Source organism: Papilio xuthus, unplaced genomic scaffold, assembly GCF_000836235.2.
Source record: "Papilio xuthus unplaced genomic scaffold, Pxut_1.1 DF829129.1, whole genome shotgun sequence".
NCBI lineage: Eukaryota > Metazoa > Arthropoda > Insecta > Lepidoptera > Papilionidae > Papilio > Papilio xuthus.
In genome coordinates this window covers 810,474-835,400 of record NW_013529520.1, presented here as the reverse complement: position 1 = coordinate 835,400, position 24,927 = coordinate 810,474, and the positions used below count along the sequence as shown (strand labels likewise).

At 34.2% G+C, this 24,927-nt stretch overlaps 3 protein-coding genes across 4 annotated transcripts; 1 reads left to right on the top strand and 2 right to left on the bottom strand.

Annotated features, from left to right (window-relative positions):
• The first annotated feature begins 4,309 nt into the window (after window positions 1-4,309).
• LOC106120095 (whey acidic protein-like) lies at window positions 4,310-5,794 on the top strand. The gene is made up of 3 exons (XM_013315294.1): window positions 4,310-4,407; window positions 4,847-5,026; window positions 5,556-5,794. Exons 1-3 carry the CDS (start codon window positions 4,386-4,388, stop codon window positions 5,723-5,725), a joined length of 372 nt encoding a protein of 123 aa, XP_013170748.1. The 5' UTR covers window positions 4,310-4,385; the 3' UTR covers window positions 5,726-5,794.
• A 2,710-nt stretch (window positions 5,795-8,504) lies between these two features.
• On the bottom strand, window positions 8,505-9,915 carry LOC106120271 (waprin-Phi1-like). The gene is made up of 3 exons (XM_013315574.1): window positions 9,820-9,915; window positions 9,441-9,620; window positions 8,505-8,836 (listed from the first exon to the last, which is right to left on the bottom strand). Exons 1-3 carry the CDS (start codon window positions 9,842-9,844, stop codon window positions 8,673-8,675), a joined length of 369 nt encoding a protein of 122 aa, XP_013171028.1. The 5' UTR covers window positions 9,845-9,915; the 3' UTR covers window positions 8,505-8,672.
• A 1,699-nt stretch (window positions 9,916-11,614) lies between these two features.
• LOC106121293 (endoplasmic reticulum aminopeptidase 2) lies at window positions 11,615-22,022 on the bottom strand. 2 transcript variants are annotated; one of them, XM_013316897.1, is made up of 15 exons: window positions 21,935-22,022; window positions 20,874-20,960; window positions 20,309-20,565; window positions 19,538-19,732; window positions 18,421-18,576; window positions 18,071-18,207; window positions 17,597-17,786; window positions 17,086-17,236; window positions 15,474-15,685; window positions 14,454-14,634; window positions 13,779-13,974; window positions 13,258-13,529; window positions 12,863-13,065; window positions 12,444-12,758; window positions 11,615-11,914 (listed from the first exon to the last, which is right to left on the bottom strand). In XM_013316897.1, exons 2-15 carry the CDS (start codon window positions 20,937-20,939, stop codon window positions 11,653-11,655), a joined length of 2,793 nt encoding a protein of 930 aa, XP_013172351.1. In that variant the 5' UTR covers window positions 20,940-20,960; window positions 21,935-22,022; the 3' UTR covers window positions 11,615-11,652. The 2 variants fall into 2 exon arrangements, with proteins under 2 accessions (XP_013172351.1, XP_013172359.1); XM_013316905.1 differs by lacking the exon at window positions 21,935-22,022 and adding an exon at window positions 21,088-21,124.
• Window positions 22,023-24,927: the final 2,905 nt, after the last annotated feature.

The window sequence follows — 24,927 nt, the reverse complement described above, 5'->3', positions numbered from 1 at the left end:
TTTTAATGGGGTAAAATATATTTATGGTAAGTACGGGTGGCGGATGGGGGAGTGGTCGGTACTACAGCACAGCTTTGGGTCGATGTGCCAGCGAAGTAAGTATTGTCACTCGCATATTTAAACATAAGGAATAACAATATTTAGTTAGAATCTTGCTTCTTACTTATAAATGCGAATGTATGGATGGATCTCGCTACACATAAATGTAGAACATAGTCTGGAAGAACACATAGGCTACTAATTAAGTTTTTATTTTTAGTTCCGGGTGGATTCGGGAGACAGCTAGTAATATATAAAGCAAAGAAGTCTTACTGTAACATAATCCATGGCAAGCTAGTTTTTTTTTTTTTTTAATCATTTTCAATTTTGATAATTTTAAAGGAAATTCCAGTGAGCATGTCCGAACAAAGACTGGCCGCTTCTGGGAAGCATTAATCCTGTGACGTCACCGTCACGCTATCAAACTAATGAAACTCGGCAAGTTTAAGTGACGAAGAAAAATCTTTTCAACACAACCTCACTTTAAGCTGCTTTAACTTTCTTGATTACATTTTGTACTTTTATTAATTTTTTTATCTGTGCCCAGAATTTGCGATGCGTCATATTTCCTTAAAGATTGTTGTTTGTCAGGCATGTAAACCCAAATTTCTACAAAACTCTTGCTTGTAAAATCAATTCGCAAACTGGTCTCATCTCACGCATGTTAAAAGTTACAGTAAATATTTGTGTAGCGTTTGATTGATAACATATTTGATTCGACGGGATTCAGTTTACCATAATTGTGTTTGCCTTGCCTCACTTCCTAACGCAAATATTCCTTAAATTGAAATACGAATGGTAAAAGCAAAATGATATACGATTTTGAATTCACATCCTGTATATCATGTGCTTTCTTATTTTTTAAGTTATAAAAAATATTTGTTGACATTTTTTAACAAAACTTCATAAGCGTGTAATTCTAGTGGTGGCATGTACCATAACTTTTTTTTTTGTAATAAAATGGTTATTATAATATTAGTGTGTCATCAAAGGATAACTACATGTCGTAGGTTCGTTTACAGTAAAAAAATCTTTTACCGTGGGTTTCTAAGATTGTTTTATTTCGTCAAAGATAATGACAGTGATGACGATATGTTTTATAAAGATACTAGCGGACCCGACAGACGTTGTCCTGTCTACACGTCTTTAATTTGAATAAATTAATATGAAGTTAATATTTGATGAAAATTGTGAATCTAAACCATTCCCAGATCCCCTTGAACACACACAAAAAATTTCATCAAAATCGGTCCAGTCCTTTGAGAGAAGTTCAGTGACATACACACTCACAGAAGAATTATATATATAAAGATTTAGATCTTAGAAACTATCAGAGTTTTTTTTTTTTTTTTTTTACATCAAAGTGGCTTGTTATATTATGATACAGATTATTTTTATACCAATGTTATTAAGATATGAATTTTTATTCGTTGTGTTATACCGCGTATAAAACGGTCTTTCAATTAGAAACACCAGCGAAGCGAGAAATGAATCCACGTGGAAATGTAAAGGTGAATTATTGCAGCACTTTGTCTTTTTCATCGTCAATCCACGCTCAGGCGTAAAGGGTTTATTGCCGACTTTCCACATCGAATTTATTTTGTTTTTAATAAACCACAGTAAAATCCTACTAATATAAATGCGAAAGTTTAGACTGATGGATGGATGTTTGTTAAAGGTATCTCCAGAACGGAGTTTGACGAAATGTGACACGGGTGTAGAATAAATATAGTGAAACAACATATAAGCTACTAATTAAGTTTTTTTACTCTTATTATTTAGCTTGTAACGAAATAAAAAATCTTTATTAATATCATTTACTATAACTTAAGTTAAAGTGACCCAGTATGTCATATCCCAACTTAAGTACACTCTAATATGAGGTATATAAAATCACAATATGCGAATTTATCTACGTAATTAAACCAATAACATTACAAGCTAATGAAAAACGTGAAGCCTGCAGACTTAGTAAACATTGGAAGGTACTTACAATGCAATCAACAGGCTTATTGGCGGAAAGCCAACTTCGACGTAATCAGAGCATCGTCTCGATGTAGCTTAGCGATATTTTATTAAAAGAAAAAGGACGTGTGCTTAAAGAAAACAACTAACTATTGAATTCTAAGATCAAAATCTCTGTATAAAACATATCGTCATCCCTGTCATTATCTTTGACAAAACAGAGATAACAATATAATTTAAACGGGGTTATTGGTCTCGGAAACTATTAAAAAGAAACGCAAAATAAAAATACAGGTTGCCAATGTTCAAAAAATATATTAAAATAATTTAATACTGTTTCCAGAAATAAATAAAAAATTCTGCAATAATGTTCTTCATTCCACTTCATAATTCCCAATCAAATAAAAGAAATTCTGTAAGTCCTCTATTTCCTTCGCGGATAATTTAACTTTGAATCAAACGTTACTGAGGAATATGCGATTGACAGATCTTCAATCTGTAGACGTCGACTGATTGCTTGCGGAGATTGATCAAGCGACAGACTCACGTTCCCATATGTTCTGACAGATGTAAACTTCCATATTTCAATTATTACAACCCCGACAAACTAATGAATTCTCAACTAAACTGTTCATCTTACCCATACACTTAATACTTAATATTATAAATGCGAATGTTTACATGGATGGATGTTTGTTTGAAGGTATTTCCGGAATGGCTGCATAGATATCGCTGAAATTTTGCATACATATAGAACATAGTGAAGAACATAATAGGAGGAAGAACACACAGGCTACTAATTACGTTTTCTTAATCCATGCGGAGAGAGTCGCGGGCGATCGCTGGTATAGATATAAAATATCGCAGTATTGTGGACGTAGCACACAAATATTCGCGTCAAACGCCTTAATATCGTCTAGGTCATTTATGTCAAAATGATTATCAGATTTTTGATGTATTGCACTGCATGAATATTAATACAGGTTTTGTCATTTAGGTTACGATGGCGTTTATCCTAAATATTCGTTGTAGACCCCCGGTCAGGTGGCAGCAAGTTATTTGACATAATAAATACATCAAACTTTCAACCAAATATTACAACACGAGGAAACTGGAAGACGTATTTGTGGTCTATTAAATTTCACAATATTATCTTTGAATACCGAGAAATCTACGTATAGTTCAAGTCAAGTTTAGCTGATAACCTTACGTTTAAACAGCTGATAGTAATAAATAAATTTTAAATATAGTACATAATGAGGTACATGGATGTTTTAGTCACTGATGTTGGGTTTTTGAATGTCTGGGAATCGTTTCTCTTTAATAAATTATTAACTTATTCCTACGGAAAATCGGCACAGTCTGAACTACTTCTCCATACATCTCTATTAGCCTCTAGATTGATCTAGACCAATTTATCTTTAAAAATAAAGGCAAGAATTAAAAAGACATCACGATATGAAGCCATACTTATTACTATCTATATTAGAATAGGTTTAAGATATCTTAAATGGTGTTCTAAAAACAGATTTTGAACAGAAACATAAATCATACGTGCCATAATTGTTTAAATATAGAACCAAAGAAAATTACGCTTACAATCTTACATTAATATAAAAGAGCCCTTATTTATTATCCTAGAATAATTTCCATGATTATTACACGAAAGTCATGAAATATTAACGTAATTTATACGTTTATGTCACATGTCACAATGTAATGCTTCGGAACGAACTCTCGGATTGTATTACAATTTCATATGCCCCCCCCTCCCCGCCAAAAAACCCCCGCGCGCCCACCCACCCACCCCCCTCCCCACCAAAAACCCCCGAACGCCCTCTCCCGGAGTTATCTGTGTAACATTAACTATACGATACACACTGACAAAAAACTTCGTGAACAATGTAAACACTTTTTTTTTAGAAAATTTACATACATTTTTTTCATTTTACTAACGTCAGAAATATATTATTATTTAAACTTATTTAACTACTTGTAAGTTTACTTGATACGATGTTTGAATTTTTATTATATTAAGGCATTGTCGACTAATTACGGTAGGTACATGAGACTTACAATTATGAGTGACAGTTTTGTGCCACCCTTACCACGGTAAAGAATTTCCTCTGAAACTACGGGCGTTAAAAAAAAACGCGAGGAATGGCAATATGTTTGTAGTTGTTTCCGGAGATACATTCAAACAAACATTCATCCATCTATCTAAACATTCGTATTTTTAATATTAGTAAGAATAAAATGATACATAATACGCGACAACCTTGAAATCAGTGTGTATCGGATTATTTGTGTCAAGACGCTCATTATTGTCGCTGGCGGAATCAAAGCGCGAACACACGCGGCCCCGGGGGAGCGTACAGACGATGCACTACATTCTACTCGCCTGTAAGTAAACAACACACTTCATATAATGTTACTACAACGTGTTACTATTAACTTACTAATAGTGTTAGAAACAATTGGTGTCTAGTAAATACTTGAAACGTTCAGCTAATGATGCCGATGTTATTTGGGCGAGCTAACGGGCCCAATACTATCCCACATTGCTTACAGTTTTGTTGTACTCTTTAGTAGACAGACAGACAGACAGACAGACAGACAGACAGACAGTAATTTTAATTTATTTCTAGATATTTTATTTGTAGTTAAAATTTCATTCTCGATTTGTTAGAATTCGAGATTTTATTTCGTTATAATTTGTTTGTATCGTAACGCCATCTATTACAAAATTGTGACACTAATAACATATGTATTATAACTCATTAATAATCTTTTCAATAAATGATATATTTTTAGTGTAATCACTTCTTTTTAGTATTTCCAGTGGTGTTACAAGTTGTGAACAGTGCACCGGGTTCATGTCCTCCGACACTGTCAGTGGACGTATGTGAAGCAGCGTGCGGACCCGGACTGGCCTGTGAGGCCTCCAAAATGTGCTGTCCCACAGCGTGCGGTGGAGCTATGTGTGTTGATCCTATGACGCAACGGCACTTCATCACTCTAGGTAGGTCATCATCAAACATCATCATCAGTCCACAGTTTTACGTAGCTATTCCGAGGTATGTGGTACTACATTCCTTTATATAGTACAAGCTTCTTTCTGTAAAAATGACAATACTTCCATACATAGCCTATGTCCTTTCTCAGGCTCTAAACTATTTGTGTACCAAATTTCATTATAATCGGTTTGGTGGTTTTTGCGTGAACGAAGGACAGACAGACAGTGTTACTTTCCCATTTAAAATATTAGTTAGATTTTTGTGGTTGCGTGTATTTGAAATATTACCAAAAATTATTCTGACATTGTTATCTACAAGCTTATTTGTCCTCTTTAGTTTCAAAAAACAGCTGAATTAACCCTTATTTTAATATCATAACAGTAATCTCTCACATATCTTCTTGTTTGTTTACTAGAAGCGATTTTTTATTTGTTTGTGCCCAAAAATCTAGAAAAACAAGATAAAACTGTTTATTATATTTGACATTGATATTGTATTGACTGGATTCAGCTAAATATTAATAATCGTTTTCAGTAAAGAAAGGCCGATGTCCGGAGTATCCTCGAGGTCCGTGGGTATGCAGCCACACTTGCACCAGTGATTCTGACTGTCCGCGAGCTCTCAAGTGCTGTCCGAACAGATGTGGCGCCCTCACATGTCAGAAGCCAGACCCTGATGAACCTACTGATGTTGAAGGCAGATAGTTTAATAGCAAGTTAAAGAAAGACTGGTCAATATTAAAATGAAATCAAATAAAATGTGTTAAAAAATCTTTCCTTATGTAAGTTGCACAAATCGTATATATCGATACTTGTGCTTTTATAACTAGGTCCATACAATACTAGTAAGTTTAGCTATTTTTAATTCCAACATACAGCGTGTCCCAAAATTCAACGATAAACCGATACTAGCGTATATCGGTGTAGGGTATCATATTCTAAGAAAAGTTACAAAAGTTAATGTAACTTTTAAACAAGAGGAGTTGGATTTTTTTAATATTTTTCCCCATGTAGTTATCGATCTGGCTATGCACCAGTACCGGTTTATCGTTGAATTTTGGAACACGCTGTATACCATAATAATATATATTTCTTCACATTCATTTGATTCTCATTATACTACTAATACAATCTTGGGAGTTCACGCTAGCTTACTGGTTGCGTCCTTTAAGCTATAAAATAAAATTGTTAGCTGCACATTGCCTCGTTAAGCGAGCTATTATTCAATTACGTTCGAACGCTGCCGATAATGGATCGTAGCTACCTGTAAACTACGTGAATTTAATAATGCATAGAAGTTGTAAGGTAACGAACGGACGCTTTAAATTTTATGAGGTGAGTATAAATCGTATGCAATAAATAGCAAAAAGTAATAGTACATATCTTTATATATATAATTCTTCTGTGGGTGTGTATGTCACTGAACTTCTCTCAAACGACTGGACCGATTTTGATGAAATTTTTTGTGTGTGTTCAAGGGGATCTGGGAATGGTTTAGATTCACAATTTTCATCAAATATTAACTTCATATTAATTTATTCAAATTAAAGACGTGTAAACAGGACAACGTCTGTCGGGTCCGCTAGTATTATCAAATATTTTTGTTTTTGTATAAACGACATGTTTTTTCTTCTAAGCTCTTTATTGTATAATATAAAAGATCAATAGATCTTATTAAATATTTATGATACAAGCAAATATGCTTGTATCATAAATATTTGTATATGTTTGTTCCCTGGCCTTATTTACAGACGTTTCACATTTTTTTAAACAAAGACCCCCTCCCCACCACACATTGACGCCACCCCGTCGTCGCCCCACTGTTGCCGTTTGGGGCATACTTTCCGCCGGGCTTTTGAGCTTCATCGCTTTGCTACCGGCTTGGGGAAAATTAAATTTTTACTTTAAGCGTTGACCTGGATTCAATAATGTGATTATTTTTGGAATTCCGATACGTTAATATTGGTAACCACAAATATGACAAGGTTATTATAGTACATTTTAATATTACATTGATTTTAATATTGAATATTTAAACCAAAGATGCTTACTATAGTAAGTCAAATGGGCTTAGATTTTGTTCAGACGAAACCTAGTCAATGTAAAATATTATTATTATTCTCCTGAGACAAAATAATTGAAGGTCATCCTATTTTATGAATATCATAGGATCCTTTCCTAAGAACATGATTAATTTATAATTACAATACACGATCATAAAGACAGAATTTAATTATTTCACGTCGACAATTATCCAGGCGTTGCAGACGATTTATTAAGATAGCTTAATAAAGCGCGGGTGATTAAGTAAAACGCTCTACTTTAACTATGAAATGCAACATATGACGATTTTCAAGGACATTTTAAAAATATTATTTACAATCTCCATATCATATATATTGCGACAATTATCGTAAAAATTATGGACTGTTTAATTTTATAAATTAAGTTCAATTTTATACCAAATACTCAGATCTGCTGCCCTTTGGTGATGTGAAAAAAATAAAACTACTAAGCCAACGCAATCAAAAGATGCAATTGTTTATGTCGCAAATTTACATAAATTTTCGACACTCATAAGGGAATCTGTCTAGTTAGTCTGTAACTTAATTTTTAAGATGTTTATCTTCAATGAGGCGTTTAATTCACAGCTTTCACCGTCCGCTTGATCGAAAGCATCTTGACCTAGATTAAAATCAGATCCACGTGTGAAGTGAGAACTAATTTACTTCCAGCTTGGGTTACAGGGTAGACAATGACAGTAGACAAACATCAATCGACAATTATTCAGGCGAATCTATAAAACCACTTGACTATTATTAAAAATGTAATTAACAAAGTACCAACCACAGCAAATACGCCAACTTCGTATTAGAAATTTGAAGCAGTTCAAAAAACGTGGTAAAATATAAACAAAAAGAAAAAGACAGTTTGATTCATATAATTTAAATCTATTTATAAATATTTTAACAGATGCTTGATCTACTGATTTATCTATACTGTTGAGATTTTACATTAGTGATGAATAATGGATGCTTTTCTCAACGTCCATTAATATTAATTGGATATTCTAAAGAAGACCGCCAATTTGATTTTTAAAGTAAATCGTTCGCGTTTTAATATTCCAATTTTTTTTAATATGGTAGTAAAAAGCTAATAGGGTATAATTACTCTTTGACTAGAGTATACTTACTCTTTGGTTAATACCCTGATTGTCATTCTCGTAGAACGATAAAAATATGAACGTAAAAACATTTACGTATTTTAATTATCTTTTATAAACTATTGTTTTCTTTTTCGCTTTACTTCTTCAGAGATAAGAAACCTTATATCACTACAGATTGCAGAAGATTTTCGTTTGATAGAAACCATTCCTTAAAGTGAATTATATATAATTTCTGTTTAGTACAACGTAATAAATTACACTTCAAAAATGTTTTTAGTTTTAAGATTTATTCAGAAAAATATTTTTGATACCATGGATGAGAAACAAAAGCTTGAGCCGCTTTCCTCACCACTCCTCAGATGACCTCATGATAACGCAGGAAACTGAGTAGGGTTACGATGGATCGCAGTAGAAAGTCATAGGGAGGCCAATATCCAATAGACTGACACATGCTAATGATGATGATGATGATATTTATGATATAATTTATGTCGCTAGAGGCACGTTAGGAAAGGAGGGCATCTTGCAGGTAAGGGCGCCACATCTATTAACGCAGCACTTGAGCGCGCGCGGACAGTCTGCGTCAGTCGTGCACGTGTGGCTACAAGACCACGTGCCTCGCGGCTGCTCCGGACATTTTCCTTCCTTTACTGTAACAAACAATACTTCATTTAACAAATTCAATACTACTTAGTAGCTTAAAATCGTGTTAATGGCACTCAACGTGTTACAATCTATATTAATATTATAAAGCGGAAGAGTTTGTTTGGTTAAACGCGCTAATCTCAGGAACTATTGGTCCGATTTGAAAAATTCTTTTTTTTTGCATAGTCCATTTATAGAGGAAGGCTTTAGGCTATAACATTACGCTGCTACCAATAGTTGTTTTATCATAAATTCCTCAAGCCCTTTAGCCTAAAGGCGGTCAAAATTAAATAAAATTTATAAGCCCTTCAAATTTATTATAGGTTGGTGGTTCTGAATAATAAGAACACATAGATCTTTCCCATTGCTTCCTCTATCTTACGTCTCCGAGGGCTGTTTTGTATTTTATTTTTCTCTAAACCTAGTTTCTCATTTTTGGATGTCACCGGTCGGGATCAGACAATTACTCTCGCTTAAAGAGATTTCTTCCTCATACATGATAAGACTGTACATATATTTCTATGATGTATTATTAAATATAAACTGATCGTTGATTGAATAGGTAATTCGCTGTTAATCTACTTGTCTTAATCATGTGTTAAGAATTACCGTAATTAACGAAGTGTCGTTTAGTCATTGGGTCTACACAGATGGAGCCACCGCATTCAGTGGGGCAGCAAAGTTGTGTTGGCTCACAGGGTCGCTGCGGCCCGCATGCAGCGTCGCACACCGCGACAGGCAATGTGGGCGGACACGAGCCGTCCATACATTGCACAGACGCTACCAAAACTGGAAGATAATATAAAATGTGGTATCCAAATAACCAAGAGATGTCGCACTAACGCCCTAAAAGTCCACCATTATAATAAGAAGATGTTATGTAAAACTAGTAAGTGAAAGCTAAGGGTTTTCACTTATATAAAACATGTATGAAAAAACTGAGAAAAAAAGTGCTTGGAGGTTATAATAAAATTTAAAAAAAACTCACAAATTATTAGATAAATCCGGAGCATATTGGCGCGCACTGTTTATAAATCAATATTTCTCTGCCAATAGATAATGTATTCCGCGTATTTATACGCGGAAATATAGAAATCTCTAATCGCCAAAGGGTCAAAACTATGAATACATTTTAATAACATTGCCAGATCAATGTTGTGTAAACAACACGTACGTGTATGTTCTTAGTAGGAAAATATGTTCTGGGAATTTTAAACTATTAGAATTTTACAATAAAATAATGTACAGTCAGCTACATAAATATGTGTACATTTACAATGCTTCACAAACTTGTATACGTTTTCAAATTTGAATACTTGTTATTGGCGAAGACACGCTTACGTATTTTAGAAACCGAAGGCATGGAGTAGTTCCTGAAGTTCTATAAATGTTTTCATATTTATGCAGCTGACTGTACAAATCGTCTACAGCAGTTTCTTTTAGAATAACCTAAAAATGGTCTTCACAGCCATTTGTTTATGATAATGGTATTGTACTTACCGTAATATCACATTTTCCGAATCATATTAATGAGTTATTTACAAACACCTCGACGACCACGAACCATGAGTATGCGTAAGTGTACGTAATTACTACTAAATACCACAAATCTGAAAATTATATTCAGTGCCACGTGCTACGGAATCGCGCATAACCAACTTATAAACAGATGTGGAGGTAACATTTTGGTATTTAAATATCGTTAATCTGTATTTAAAACATCGCTAAGTAGTGCTTCTATACGAACACTATTGATATATATTTTTTAAAGATAATAAGAGTAAAGCAGTGGAATGGAGCATTGTCAGAAATTTGATTTCATTTGACTGCTTGTCGCTGTAGCTCGCGATTCCGCGCGGAATTAAAAAAAATACTTAATTAGTCTTACTAATACTATAAATGCGAATGCCTAGATGGATGGATGTTTGTTTGAAGGTATCTTCGGGACGGCCGAACATATATCGCAGAAATTTGGAATTTGGGGAAAAAACACTACTTACTATAATACTATAAATTGGTTACTAATGTTTTTTTTAATTCTGCGCGGACGGAGTCGCGGGCGACAGCTAACCTATACGTTCTTCCAGGCTGTGTTCTACATCTATGCCAAATTTCTGCGAAATCCATGCAGCCATTCTGGAGATAACTTCTAACAAACATTCACCCATCCATCGATACATCCAAACATTTGCTTTTATAATATTAGATTCGTACTGATTTCTAATATTTTACTGTGTACGATATTGATTTTATAAAGGTTCATACTCGTAATATTTTGAGAATTTCGCAGAGTATTTAAAAATGGATCTGTCAAAAAGAACGCTGACGGGCTGGTTGCATTTACGTATAAAAGAATTTTTAATTTTCTTCTTTATCAAATCACGATTTCATATGTATTATAACTAAATATTTTTAAGCATTTAAAAATGTATTTATCTTTCATTTTTCATTCTTTCAAAGGATTTTTCAAGAAAAAGTCAATAATTAAAAGATGTTTTTATTCAAAGAAAAATGCATATACTTTTCAAATCTTTACATACATGTATATAATTGCATAATTAATCTATAAAAATAAAAAAAAATGAATAATTAAACAGTTGTAAATTTTTGACAAACATTCTCAAAACTGAAAAGTATTTCTTAAAACATTATATCGTAGGTAAAAAATTACAAATATCTATTATTTTTCTTTTAAAATTCAATTAATAACGCAATTTTACAATACACATTTTTAAATCATTGCGATTAAAATTTTGTAAAATATGTAATTTACAATTATTTAATATTTAATTTACAAAATATTTAATTATTCTATTAAAAGTTACTGATTTGATTCAACAGTAATTCCATTCACACGTAAATAATCATCAAGCCATTTTTCCATGACAGGCAAGTTCTGAGCTGACCATTGGGATTCTTCTTTGATGTTTTTAATGGACTTTTCGACGATATGCTCCGCCGGACCGAACTCACCTTTATGTGCTGTGTGCAAACTTCTCACTAATTCTAGACCTGATTCTGTTGTAAAGTGTGACGTCGCAGTTGATATCAAATGTGACCACAGATTAGATTTAGTATTATATCTGAAAACGAAAGTATTAAAATAAAAAATGGGACAAAATGTTACGTAATACACGAAAAGCGAACAACTAATGGCAGAGCTATCGACGAACCAAAAAAAAGATGAATTTAGACTCTCCTAATTTTTGAAGTCATTTAAAAAATAAATAAAGAGAATAATGAAATTAAAACGTCAAGAATTGAAAAATGATTGACAGAATTCGTAAATTATTTAATTATTTATGCAAATAAATTGTTTAAATTTATGTTTATTTTACTAGCTGTCGCCCGCGACTCCGTGCGTGCGGGATTAAAAATAGATGTTGTCCGATTCTCAGAGCTACTCAATATGCTCACAAAATTTCTTGAGAATCGGTGACGCCGTTTCCGAGGAGTATGGGAACGAACATTGTGACACGAGAATTTTATATATATTTTATGATTCCAAAAGTTAATGACCTTTATGTAACTAGGACCAATTTTTAGCCGTAATAACAAAGCAGCTAATGTTCCTTAAATTTCAGTAAAAGTTTTACAAATGTGTCAACTAACCTCTCCCTTATGACGTCCCAATGATCACTTATAAATAGCAACAGCGTGGTATAAGCTTGAGGTGAATTAGCAAACATATTGTTGATAAGGAACAGATCCATTTCAGTAAAATTACCATTCCCTTCTAAAAGAGTTATATTTAAAAGCCTCATTATCTTTGTCTTGTCTCTCAAACATCCTGCCAATGTTTTTAAAAGGTATGTTCTCTCGCTTTGTTTTCGAGAATGAGGGAAGTTGATAACTCTTTGTAGTCCAAACTCCCATTCCTCTTGTGTCCCCCAACGGAACACGGGACAGAAATATCTATCAGATACTCTGAAATAAATACAGCTATTTTATCAACTGTTTTTTCATCAACTGTTATGTTAACGGTTTCTCTTTTAAAAACTGCTATTAATTCAATCGAAGTGTATACTTACGGATTGCCTTCATCAGGATTCGGTGCATTCATCCACTTTCTGTATTGTTCTTGCGCTTCTTGTATGCAAGGCTCGTACCCTGCCTGACAGAGGAATGTCTTTAAGTGGGCCCTCAAATTCTTTTGAGAGTTCTTCAATTCTTCAGCTTCTTTTTTCTTTTCCAATTCTTCGTACATCGGACGCAGTAGACTTATGATGTAAGCCTGGACAAAGGACACAAATACAATAATTATAATTTATGGGTTCTCCATCTGTGTATTTTTTACATTGAAAATGAAACCAGACTTAACAATCACAACAACTTTATCCACGGCAATACGCCAGAGGGGTAAGCAGAGACCATGGATCTCTATTTGTCGCCCCCTTGTCACACCTCTCGCAACAATGGCACTTACATTAAATTTGTCTCGTATATCCCAAACGTGTCTAGCAATGTGATCGATCATTGTGAACACAGGGTCCCACACAATGTGATGTTTCTCTCTCTTCAAGAACAGCGTCATGTTGAGAGCGGTGGCGAAGGAGAGTTCTCCGGCGAAGGCGAGGTTCCAAGCATCATGGAGGACCTTGGCCCGGCTGAGCGGTGCCAACAACTCCCGCTTGTCGTGCTGAAGGGAATTCGAGATGAGGTACCAATTGTGCTGATCGTAATTAACCGGACATGGAGCTGAAAAATCAAATTTATTAGAAACTAGCTGTCGCCCTCGACTTCGTCTTCGCGGAATTAAAAAAAAGCCAAGTAGACTTTGTGGTTTTTCAAATTAAGTTCTACGTCTAAGCCAAATTTCATTGAGATTCGTTAAGCCGTTCCTGAGATAGCTACAAACAAACATCCATCCATCTAAACATTCACATTTATAATATTAGAAGAAGAATAAATAATATTGAAAATAATTCAAGACTGTGTGTAACTTACCAATTTCTTCAGGATTTACTACTAAAAAGATATCGTCATTTGGCGCGTGTTCTATTTCATCTTGGGGTCCTCTCATCCAAGTCAGCAGATTGGGGAAGTAGTAATTCTCGTCTCCGCGAGACACAATCAGGGGGATCCACCACAGCATCTGCTCCGCGTCCGGCACGTCGTGAGGACGCTCGCGTAGGTACAATTTCTATAAAATATAAGTATTGAATAGAGGTTAACGTTTGCACAACTATCTGGTAAATATGACCAAATAGTTATCATATAAATAGTTTTTACACCAAAAATAGAGTTATGTACTGTTTAGTAACACACGTGTTTTAACCCTTTGGTCGCCACCGATTGATATAGCCGTCAACATCATCATCATCAACCTGCCCTTATCCCTATCGAAGGTCGGCACACTCCTCCATACATCTCTATCAACTGTCATATCCTCTTTCACACAGTCATTCCATACTTTTATTGATATAGCCGTCAACGTGGTTATAAAAGTGTATAGTGTAAGTTAAGCGTAACCTTTAAAGTCTGCTGTGTCCTCACTTTTTCCAGGTTAAACCCTCAGGTTTGTTAATTGTAAAACAGACTAGTTGAAAAGTAACTTTTTGAAAATTATAATATTATTTACATATATTGAAGTTGTTTAAATTTAAAACCATAATTAAATACCTGTTTTACAATAGCAGTACGATTATTGTAAAATCTTTTAACTGTAAGAAGAGGTAGTCTGTCCTTTTCGATCCAGCTCTGGGCAATAGTTTTTACATCAATCTGGTGCTCTCTGGTGGAGATTGCGTATTCCGCGTTGAGGCAGTGCCAGAGAAAGTCGCTATCAAATGTTTTATATGCCCTGGAAATAATCTTTTAATATAAATTTCAATCTACCCTCAAAATCTAAAAATCCCACAAAGGCCAAAACTAATAAAAATTCAAAAGCAATCACATATTTCCAAAAGAAACTACAAAGTTTCATCCTTTTACAATGTAGTTTGCAAGGAAACTAACGAAAACTTGACTTTGAAAGTTGAAACTTTCTTATTTAATCCTCTTTTCCTTTACCTCGAGTTTATATTAAATTTGCAAAATTTGTGAAGGTTTACTTTGGTAGTGATTGACTTCAGATGCATGCCCAAAAGCTGTTTAAATAAGAAAAACTCCCCTAACTTTAACTATATTATTTATAGATAATATTAGAGCGTCGGTGGCTCAGGGGTCCAGCACTTGACTTGTAATCTGCAGGTCCTGGGTTAGAATCCCGCCATTTACCAATGTATTATTCGATTTTCGATTTACATATGTACATTTACCCGATTACGGTGAAGGAAAACATCGTGATGCTGCACATATCTGAGAAGTAATTCAAAGATATGTGTGAAGTCAACCCGCACTTGGCCAGCGTGGTTGACTATAGCCTAATCACCCCCCTAACTAGGTAGGCTCCGAGCCCCTCGGTGGGGACGTATAGTGAGCTGATGATGAATGTAAGAACTATATTATTTCTCTTCCATTTTCATCAGCAGGACATAGAGACATAACTTATTATAACAATGAAACTAAGAAAGTCTTCAAAATAAACTGTTCTCATTGACAAAACATTTATTTTTTCGTCTTTTATTTCAAGAACTTTTCCTGGATATGATATAAACAAAAAATTCAAAATGTATTCGTAACATATGTATTAATATTCACCTCTCATTCAGGAACTTCCTGACTCCACTCCTGAACACATTCTCACCAAGCGTGTAATTGAACATGCGGAAGAGCAACTCTATCTTGGTGCTCATCGTCTCCTGCTTCATGCCTGTTATCCTGGAGTGTGGATAGCGTTTGCTATATTCATAGTACAAGGAATAAAGCACAGTCATGGGCCATTTGCCGTCCATCTCACAACCACCATTTATCTGAAAAACAAAATGGCTGTTAAAAGGTTAACAAGGTTATTTAACCTATTATTCTAAATCAACGTTTACGTTTAATAACGCGAAAGCATAAGACATGATGTCTTAGTATGGGTTTCTGACATCAAAATCCCAGTCTTTCATCTTTGACAGACAGAAACTATATTATGTTTTAAACGGACGGGTTTCAGAAGCTCACGGTTAATGTGCGAATCATAAGAGGTTCGTTCGGAGTCTTTTTGAAGGATTTTACTTAGCTGTTTAAGTGAGTAAAGTTTAACAACGCGCACGTATAAACTCGTTTCATTGTTCGTTGTTTGTATAAATATCTCTAAAAATAACCTATACATTTTACTCCATTTTTTAAGTAAATATTACTATAATGGATAAATGTGTCAATTTTCTATATGTTCTTTGTGAACGATATAAAAATAAGTGGACTATTGACGTGTATTTATTGTAACAAGAGCGTGTTGTGAGCGACTGTACACTCGGTATTGGTACAGTGAAGAGAAAAAGTCTCGCTGATTGATCACGTACTTCAGTTATCGGACGTATACTCCGAGCACAACGAAGATAAAACAAAGCCTTATGTTATCACAACTCAAACGAAAATTTATTGTCATCTCGTTATTGTTCGATGCAATATTTTAGTACTAGCTTTTCCTACTAAAATTGTGCTTCCAGATTGTCATTTATGAGCAAAAATGTTGAATGTGGATGGCTACAAAGGTAGAGGAAGACCAAAGAAAGTATGGAACGACTGTATGAGAGGATATGACAGTTGATAGAGATGTATGGAGGAGTAGTACATACTGTGCCGACCCTCAATAGGAATAAGGGCAGTTTGATGGATGGATGGAGATTGTCATTTGTTTTGAAGTAGACTTTTACTCTATAAGATGACATCTGATGTAAGGACTTTCTTATTAGAAATGTTACATCTTAAGACGTTTATACCTCTTCATCCGACATCAAAGGCAACCTAAATTCAATCGGTATTCTGCCACCAACGAATAAATCATCATTGAATCTTTTTTAAAACCGGTTCTCACCTCTACCATAGTCATTGTAATCTATCTATTTATATAAAATCAATTGCTGTTCGTTAGTTTCGCTAAAACTCGCGAACGGCTGAACGGATTTATCTTATCTTGGTCTTGAAATGTTCGTGTATAGGGAATCTTTAAAAGGTGAGAAAAAATCGAATAATTGCCGGAAAAACCCTTAAAACAGCCCTTCTCTTTCCTATATAAACGGCTGAATGGATCTCGCTGAAACTTGGCATACATGTAGAACATAGTCTGGAAGAACACATAGGCTAATTATTATGTTTTTCTTTAATAACGCGCGGACGGAGTTGCGGGCGACAGCTAGTCATAAATAAAATATAGGAAACGTACCATAAAAGCAGCTTCGACAGCTAAATATCCAACAAGGGCCTTATTGATGTGAGCATCAGACCACCAGGCGGGGGTCACCAGCCCGCCCAGCCACTGGTGCATCACCTCCTGTGCGAGCTGGATGTAGCCCTCGTTGTTCAGATCACTCTCCCTATACAACATATTGTAAAATCATCTCTAACTAAATATGATAAGGTACAAAATAGAAAAACTTCTTCTCTTAATAGTTTTTGAATAAATAAAATAGTGAGCGTTTTTTAAAGGTGAATATACAGTGAAGTATTTTCTCGAGCATTTGTATGTAATGTAATGTTCTTACGAATGTTAAAATACAAGTAAAAGTACATATCATGGAGCGGCTCCTTGTTCTGTTACAAGTAAATGCCCTAATACTTCACATACAGAGCACCCGAGGTCATTTAAGCGATTTATTTTGCCCTTTACACTTATCATTAGACCTTGAACTTTGTAGTCTACAAATTAGAATGTAAATTACATCAAAGTTACTTACTTGAACACGATAAGGCCCCAATTATCAGCTGGTTTCACGCCTTGATAGTTGGGTAATGCGACGATGTCCAATTTGGATATCGGCAAAGCCGGCCAATCGTATCTAGTAATTACGTTCATTATGTAGTTTATTTTGAACAGAGCTTCGTTCAAAACTTCCATATATCCCTCGCGACCCCAGAACTGTATAGCTGGAATGAAAAACTGTTTTTTATAATTTCTTTTTTTTTATCTATAATACATAGAACTGTGGACTGTGGACGTCCATAATAGGGCATCCAATTATAAAACTATTTTAGATCTAGTTTTTGGCCTCAGTAGAGGCAGCAAACTAAGGCTTAGTAACACACGACTTAAGTTTATTTAAATTTTTTCATAAACAAGTAATTTCATCTACGTAGTAAATATTAATCACTAAAAACAATTTAATTTGACTTTGAAATGAATATTAAAAAGTGTCTGATATTAAACTCACTAATATTGGATGAACCGTCGTCAAAATTAGTGAAATTGCAAAGCTTATCGATATCAGCAATTACAAGACCGAGTGTAAAAGTAGACATCGGCGGCGAACGCTTGAAGAAAACACGCACAGCATCCGGCTCTCCCGTGCTACAACATACAACAATTAGGTAAATCATTTTATAAGGTGTTCCCGATTTAACGAAAAATTCCTGTAATAGTTATTCAAAAATTCCCTTATCATTAGTTTCCTGCACTAAAATATCTGCATAAAATATATCATCATCCCTGTCATTATCTTCGAAAAAGACAAAGATAACAAGATATTTCTGATACTCGTCAGAATACTCAATAGCAACTAACATATTTTCTATTCTGTCAGTCTCCATGTTGCTGAGAGCCACCATGTTCCAGGGTCGGACCACGCTGACATCGAATGGCGCTTTGAACTCTGGTTCATCGAAGCAGGGAAACACGCGCCGTGCGTTATTAGGTCGCAGCTGTGTTGCAACCACCGTTCTATAATACCAAAAAGACAGATTATTTATTTTATTAATTATTTATTTTATTATTTTTAGTTTGGTTTAGTTTTAGTATATAGTTTATAGTATTATTTTGGTAGTTTAATTAATTAGTAATTTAATTACTTATTTTAATATTAATGAATACTTACTTCGTAATATTTTTTTTTTAAAGACAGATAATTTATTATTTTAATTAAATATTCTAGATTAAGTAACAGCAGTAACAACAAGATACCGAATTCTACTGTTTGAGCATGAGGTAAAAAAACTAGAAGAAACCTTCTAACAGACATCCATCCATACATTTGCGTTTATATTATATTAGTAAGATTACATCTTACTCATATTATACATGCAAAAGTTTAAATGCATGGATGGATGGATGGATGTTTCTTTAATAGTATCTCTATGAAATTTGCCATATATACATATAGAACATAGTTTGTAAGAACACATAGGCTACTAATTATGTTTTTTTATTTCCGCACGGACGGAGTCGCAGCCGAGAATTATAATACCTTTATTTTATCTACAGCTACTTGTACGTAGTAACAAGTTTCTGTTCCAAAAATAAAAACAGCATATGATCATTCATTCATTCATCACATATCATTACAAGGAAACAATCTATGCCGCGTAGCAAAGAACTGTATCGCAGTTACCCTATTCATCAGCAACTACTCTACCGCCTTTTAAAATACAACTAGCGCCATCCAGTATTTAATAGCAACATTACAGTTTCGCTACTTTAGAAATAAAATATGAAAAGGGATATTTTACAGTGCATCGAAAATAGAAACTTTGTAATTACTACGTTAAAACTTAAATATTACATGTATTTTTATTAAATAGAAATATTTAGATACTCATTTTAAACAGAAATTACTTATTTACGGTGAATCTTTTGAATAAAGGAAAAGCTAACATATAATAGAATAACATCACATCAAATTTACCTTTCACGATCTTGCTCTGTCTTGTAAGTAGATTTAAAGAAACCCTCACTAGTTGTGGTTTCCATTTTTCCTTTAAATGTCATTTCAATAACTCCCTTTGTGTCTGTCGGAAGCATTCTCTCGACTTGGAACAATATCGTAGACTTTTTTGTGTCTGGGTCAATGTCCTTTATACGTAACTCGCGGAATTCCATACTAAAAAATATATTCCACTTAGTTTAAAAAGATTTACCGTATACATGATAATGAATTTTTGACATTCATAACCCTACTTTAAAACATGATTTGAGGAACGAATATGAAATAATTTTATATCAAAAATTGTAAATTCTTGTGTTATTTTCTTAATATTCCCAAATATCTTAACGAATATAATTATTTTTTATTATCACTGTCATTAAAACTAATTAATAGGTGTTCCAGTAAACACATAAATTCAGATAGAAATAATTTATGGTCTTTGTACTGTAATTGTGTTCAATTTCAGAGCGTCGGTGGCTTCGGGTTTAAACACTTGACTTGCAATCTACATCTCCTGAGTTCTAATCCCGCCATTTAACAACGTGTTTGTCGATTTTCGATTTACATTTATCCGACATTCTTGCGGTCACAGAATCGTGATGCAACCTGCACATGTCTAAGAAGATATTTAAAGATATGTATAAAGACCATCCCGCACTGGAATAGCGTGGTTAACAATGGCCTTATCACCCTTAACTTAGGGTAGGCCTCGAGCCCCAGAGTGAAGATGATTTATGTTCAACTACTTACGAGTCCTCAAGCCATATTTTAACCGTTGTATTCATGATTTCCACTTCAGGGGAGACGTGGAGTGTAATCTCATCAGTTTCCGACGCCCACGTCAAGTTGATGGCCACATAACCTTCGTACACCGCGTCTTCAATACGCGGCTCCAAGCTAAGATTGTAACCAGTAGGTAGTACACTCTTCTCGAGTCTAGTCTCCATAGCCAGACTGTGCGCATTGCTTAAGTCAATGCTTCTTGTCTTAATTATGTGTGGGGCGACCTTTAAGAAATTCAAAGATAAGTATGAAGTCAACCAAACCGCACTTGGTCAGCGTGGTTGACTATGACCTAATCAACCCTGACCCTATGGTGAGCTGATGATGATGACTTTGCTTCACTATCCTATTCATAAAATAATATTGATTATATCACTCTGGAATTATAATTAATTTTGCATATTTGCTTCTTTAAAGTACCAAAATAATGCCATCTAGTATACGCTTTATATAAATTGTATATCAAATTTCTCTCCAAAGGGGCCGAATTAGCCAATAAAATGTGTAGCACCGGTGTGATTGAATAACTGACCTCATCCGGCTGCGAGGTACTTGTTGTAAGCACGCATAGCGTGAGTATGTAAACACGCCACAACATGTTTCGAAACTGCCTTCAACTCTGTAACAAAGTATTGAATATTAAGCCATCTTTGTTGCGCGCTTTAGCACGGTAGCGCTTAATTAAATTTGAATATGGGAAGGATTTTAAAGGTTAAGGACTCAGGAACATCGCTAAGCGCGCTTTCCTCTATTCACAGTGGTGTTTGACGTATTTGGCGACCATCTGCGTAAACATAAATATTACAATATACAAATGTTCTCGTGGTGGAAACTCAGCATCTAAAGTACAATCTATAAAACCTAAAATATTACTTCCAGTCCAGTCCAGTGCAAAAAGGCTTCGCAACTAAATTCTAGCTGGCAACTATGAACTTTTAAAAAAAAAACAACAATTCGACTAATTTAAGACGATTTATGATTTAACTGATTCAGTGTAGTGCACTGTCATCTTTAAATGGACTGGCTTTAAGACGTAATATTTTGTGATATTTCATTATCGCCATTTTGGCGCTGATGGTAGGGGTTTGTAGCGGTGGTGTGAATTCGAACTAATAATATAAGTAGAATTTACTGTCAGGTAACACTGAAAAGCGCGTTCAAATCGGAACAAAGCAAAAGCTGTCATTTCCAAGCAATAGCCTATCCATTTATAGAAATCAGCGGTTCAGTAATTTTGTAGTACAAATAATCTTAAGATAATTTCTTCTCATATATTAATTGTTACACATAAAACACTTCGATGGTTTTACCTATTATTTTGAAAAACTAATAAGTTATTGGCTAAATCATTGAGAATATAAGTACAGATATTAAATAAAAATATTTCATGATGAATTCAGAATGTTATTCGCATTGCTATTTTAAAACCAGAAACCAGAAAAACCTATAATAAACCAGGAGTAGGTCAAAGAAAAACCAGAATTCCCAAATAATAGAACAAAGAAGGAGTCCATATTGAAATTTCTAGAGGAAATTAATATTAAATGTATACTTAAGAGCTGGTAAATGAATGTATCAATGCGGTGTACTTACTGGTTGAAGACAGGTCGGAATGGGCAATGTGCCAGTGGCGATGTTTGCTCGCGCCCGCTCAATTCTAGCCAATTGCCACCAGGATATAGCTCGTTTGCACTGACGACATGCAGTGATTGTCAACCAACCAGTTGTTGTAAAGTATCTAATATAATTTGCATTCATAGAATGTTAATTACATGAAGTACCATAGTTCCGATGCATTAACACCCTTCTATTATATTAAAAAGTTTGCACTCTCTTTTTCAGAAATTATATCATAGACTAAGAATTAATTTGACTATTAATTTATATGGCATTTTAAAAATCAGTACAACCAGAATTATTTCTGGTGCGTCAATACTAAAAACCGGCCAGGTGCGAGTCGAACTTGCGCGCTGAGTGTTCCGTACAAACCTATTATTAAATATCCTTTATAAGACGTTACTTCACACCAAATTTGAAGATTCTGAGTCCACGGGGAGTATCCTATTGGCTTTGATTAAGTTGCGAGTGTCGAAAATTTGCCGCAAAAACGGCTGTATCTTTTGATTACGTTGGCTTAGAAGTTTACTTGATACCTCCACGCGTTTCCGAGAAAAAGGCTCCTAGCACTATAATATTTACTTGCGAGGTACGGAACCCTAAAAATTAGTTACTTCAGGACTGTTGTTGCAAAATAAGAATGTCATCACGTCAATCTTTCCCTTCTGCTTGACTAACTTACATGGTCATAGGTTGTTTGATACTAAATAAGTTACTTAACCTTTATTGTAAATTTCTAATACTAAATCCACTCAAAGGAATTACCTGTCAGTATTAAACTCCTCTGAATGTGGATAGACTTAAACTATTTAAAATAATACTCTCTTTAACTTACAAAAATACCCGACTGATCGAAATGAAAAAACACTAGTTGGTATAGACCTTTATAGATATTTTGTAGACCCTTAAGCATATAAGGGGACGCTCGACGCCACGTAATTGGGTCTCCATATCCTCTAACGCGCAATACGAATCGCTTTTTACATTTTCTATTCTAAAATATTCGTATATCTATATTATGATCCTTTTTGCTTCTGCACACACCATAAATGTAGCTAAAATTATGTTACGTACATATTTAACTTACAAGCAGTGAAAAAATTCAATAATATCTGGCTTTGATTACTTTATATTTTTCATTGTACAATTATTTAAAAGAATTTTAGCTTTTAGATTCTCTTTACACGTCCTGGATAAGACATGGAGTGTGGCTGATACTTAAGCTGATTAAGCGTAAGTCTTTTAATCAATTTTAAACTTCGTCAAACGATCCATATTTTATATTTCCACATTTCAACGTAACTAATCGAAGTTGGTTTAGTTGTGGTAGTTTAGATATTTGTGTATTTAAAGTGAGAATATCGCCATTTTCGGAATGCACATCAGACTATGAAGTCAAAGTAAACAGTAAACGTAATCAGTGTCTAACAAGGCAATAATGTGAGTTAACTAGCGATGGTGTAAATCACCGTAACCAGCGCAAACACGATGACCCACTGTCGGACGGCAAGAGCAAACATTGCTGACCGCTGACTTGCCTCTCCACTAATTTAGGTGCTATTCGATTTGATTATTTTTAAATTATTCAGCTTTATAACTGTGAAATAAAATTATATGCATGATAATGGTTTTTTCTTGTGTCATTAAAAATATTGGAAGTCTGTTTTTGATTTTAAAAATTTTTATTCTTTAATAAAGAACCAAGTGCTTGAAAATTTTATCAAAAATATAGATATTCAAAGTCATATTAAAATGACATTATTTGCAGTATTATTTGTCTCGACGAGAATTAAAAATATGTTCGAAAAAGCAGACATAATATTTTTTGTATTTGTTATAATTAAAAACCATTTACTATATCGAACGTTTTTTTTCACAGGTAAATTAACAAAAGCTCTCAATTCTTGGGTATACCCACACACATCTCCATCAAAAGTTGGTTCACGGGACTTCACGCTTTTCGAATGATTCCCAGAATAATCTCTCCACATCAACCTCCATACTCTTTAAATTGCTTATTCTTAGAACAGTGGCGCCGTGACGTCAGTGACTGTCTTAAATCCCAATCTGAGGTAGTTACACATAGGGGAATTTAAAAAAAATAAAAAATTTAAAAAAATTACATCCAAAAAGTTAAAGATAAAAGCCAATTCTCTATAAAACTGTATCACAAAAAATCTAGAATCCTTGTACTAGGCTAACATACTCAATGATGATTAGTAAGCTAAGTCTAAAATAAGATATAGTTAAGATATCTTAATTAATTAATAAACACTTAATAATACATACTAAAAGAAGTAATTGAGTGGACGTGGCTCTTTTTCTTCTGCTAAGAAGTGAAGTCTCTGGTCGCTTTTTTCACAGCCAGTGTTCGGATCTACGTTTATGCTATGTTGACAGCCCTAATTCCAAATCGCTGACTAATACATTAGAGGAAAGGCCTCGTTTGTCCGTTCCGGTTTTAGGTTTTGTTTAAACTAACTAACCATTGTTGCTAAGACTAATCAGTTAATCGAACATTGTCATTGCATTATTATGATACACTAGCTGTCGCCCGCGACTCCGTCCGCGCGGCATTAGGAAAACTTAATTTCAGCCTATGTTCTACATCTATGCCAAATTTCATTTCCATCCAACCATCCATCCATCCAAACATTCGCATTTATCATATTAGTAATATTTGGAAAAAATCCTTTTTGTTGTGTTGTAAAATCATTTCCTAATAAAATTAATTATTATGCAATTATATTATTAAGAATATTTGATTAAGAATATAAAAATAGAATAAAAAGTACGTACAACCTAATTTTTATTATCTGAAATATTTAATGAGATTTTCCTCAATACCACCGGGCACCGGGCACCGGGCAAATCCTATAGCATCACAATAAATCACAGGACAGACAATTTATCAAAAGATATCAACATGTTTTTACGTACACATATTTATATTTTTTACTTTCTTGTTA

Bases quoted from the DNA above. Each gene is read 5' to 3' on its own strand.
- LOC106120095 (XM_013315294.1), top strand. From the start codon at position 4,386: ATGCACTACATTCTACTCGCCT. The intron at 4,408-4,846 runs GTAAGTAAACAA...TAGTATTTCCAG, and splicing joins GCACTACATTCTACTCGCCT to TGGTGTTACAAGTTGTGAAC. The intron at 5,027-5,555 runs GTAGGTCATCAT...AATCGTTTTCAG, and splicing joins ACGGCACTTCATCACTCTAG to TAAAGAAAGGCCGATGTCCG.
- LOC106120271 (XM_013315574.1), bottom strand. From the start codon at position 9,844: ATGCTCCGGATTTATCTAATAATTT. The intron at 9,621-9,819 runs GTGAGTTTTTTT...ATTATCTTCCAG, and splicing joins CCGGATTTATCTAATAATTT to TTTTGGTAGCGTCTGTGCAA. The intron at 8,837-9,440 runs GTAATTCTTAAC...TGTTTGTTACAG, and splicing joins ACGACACTTCGTTAATTACG to TAAAGGAAGGAAAATGTCCG.
- LOC106121293 (XM_013316897.1), bottom strand. From the start codon at position 20,939: ATGTTGTGGCGTGTTTACATACTCACGCTATGCGTGCTTACAACAAGT. The intron at 19,733-20,308 runs GTAAGTAGTTGA...TATATTTTTTAG, and splicing joins AAAATATGGCTTGAGGACTC to TATGGAATTCCGCGAGTTAC. The intron at 14,635-15,473 runs GTGAATATTAAT...GATTATTTCCAG, and splicing joins AGGAAGTTCCTGAATGAGAG to GGCATATAAAACATTTGATA.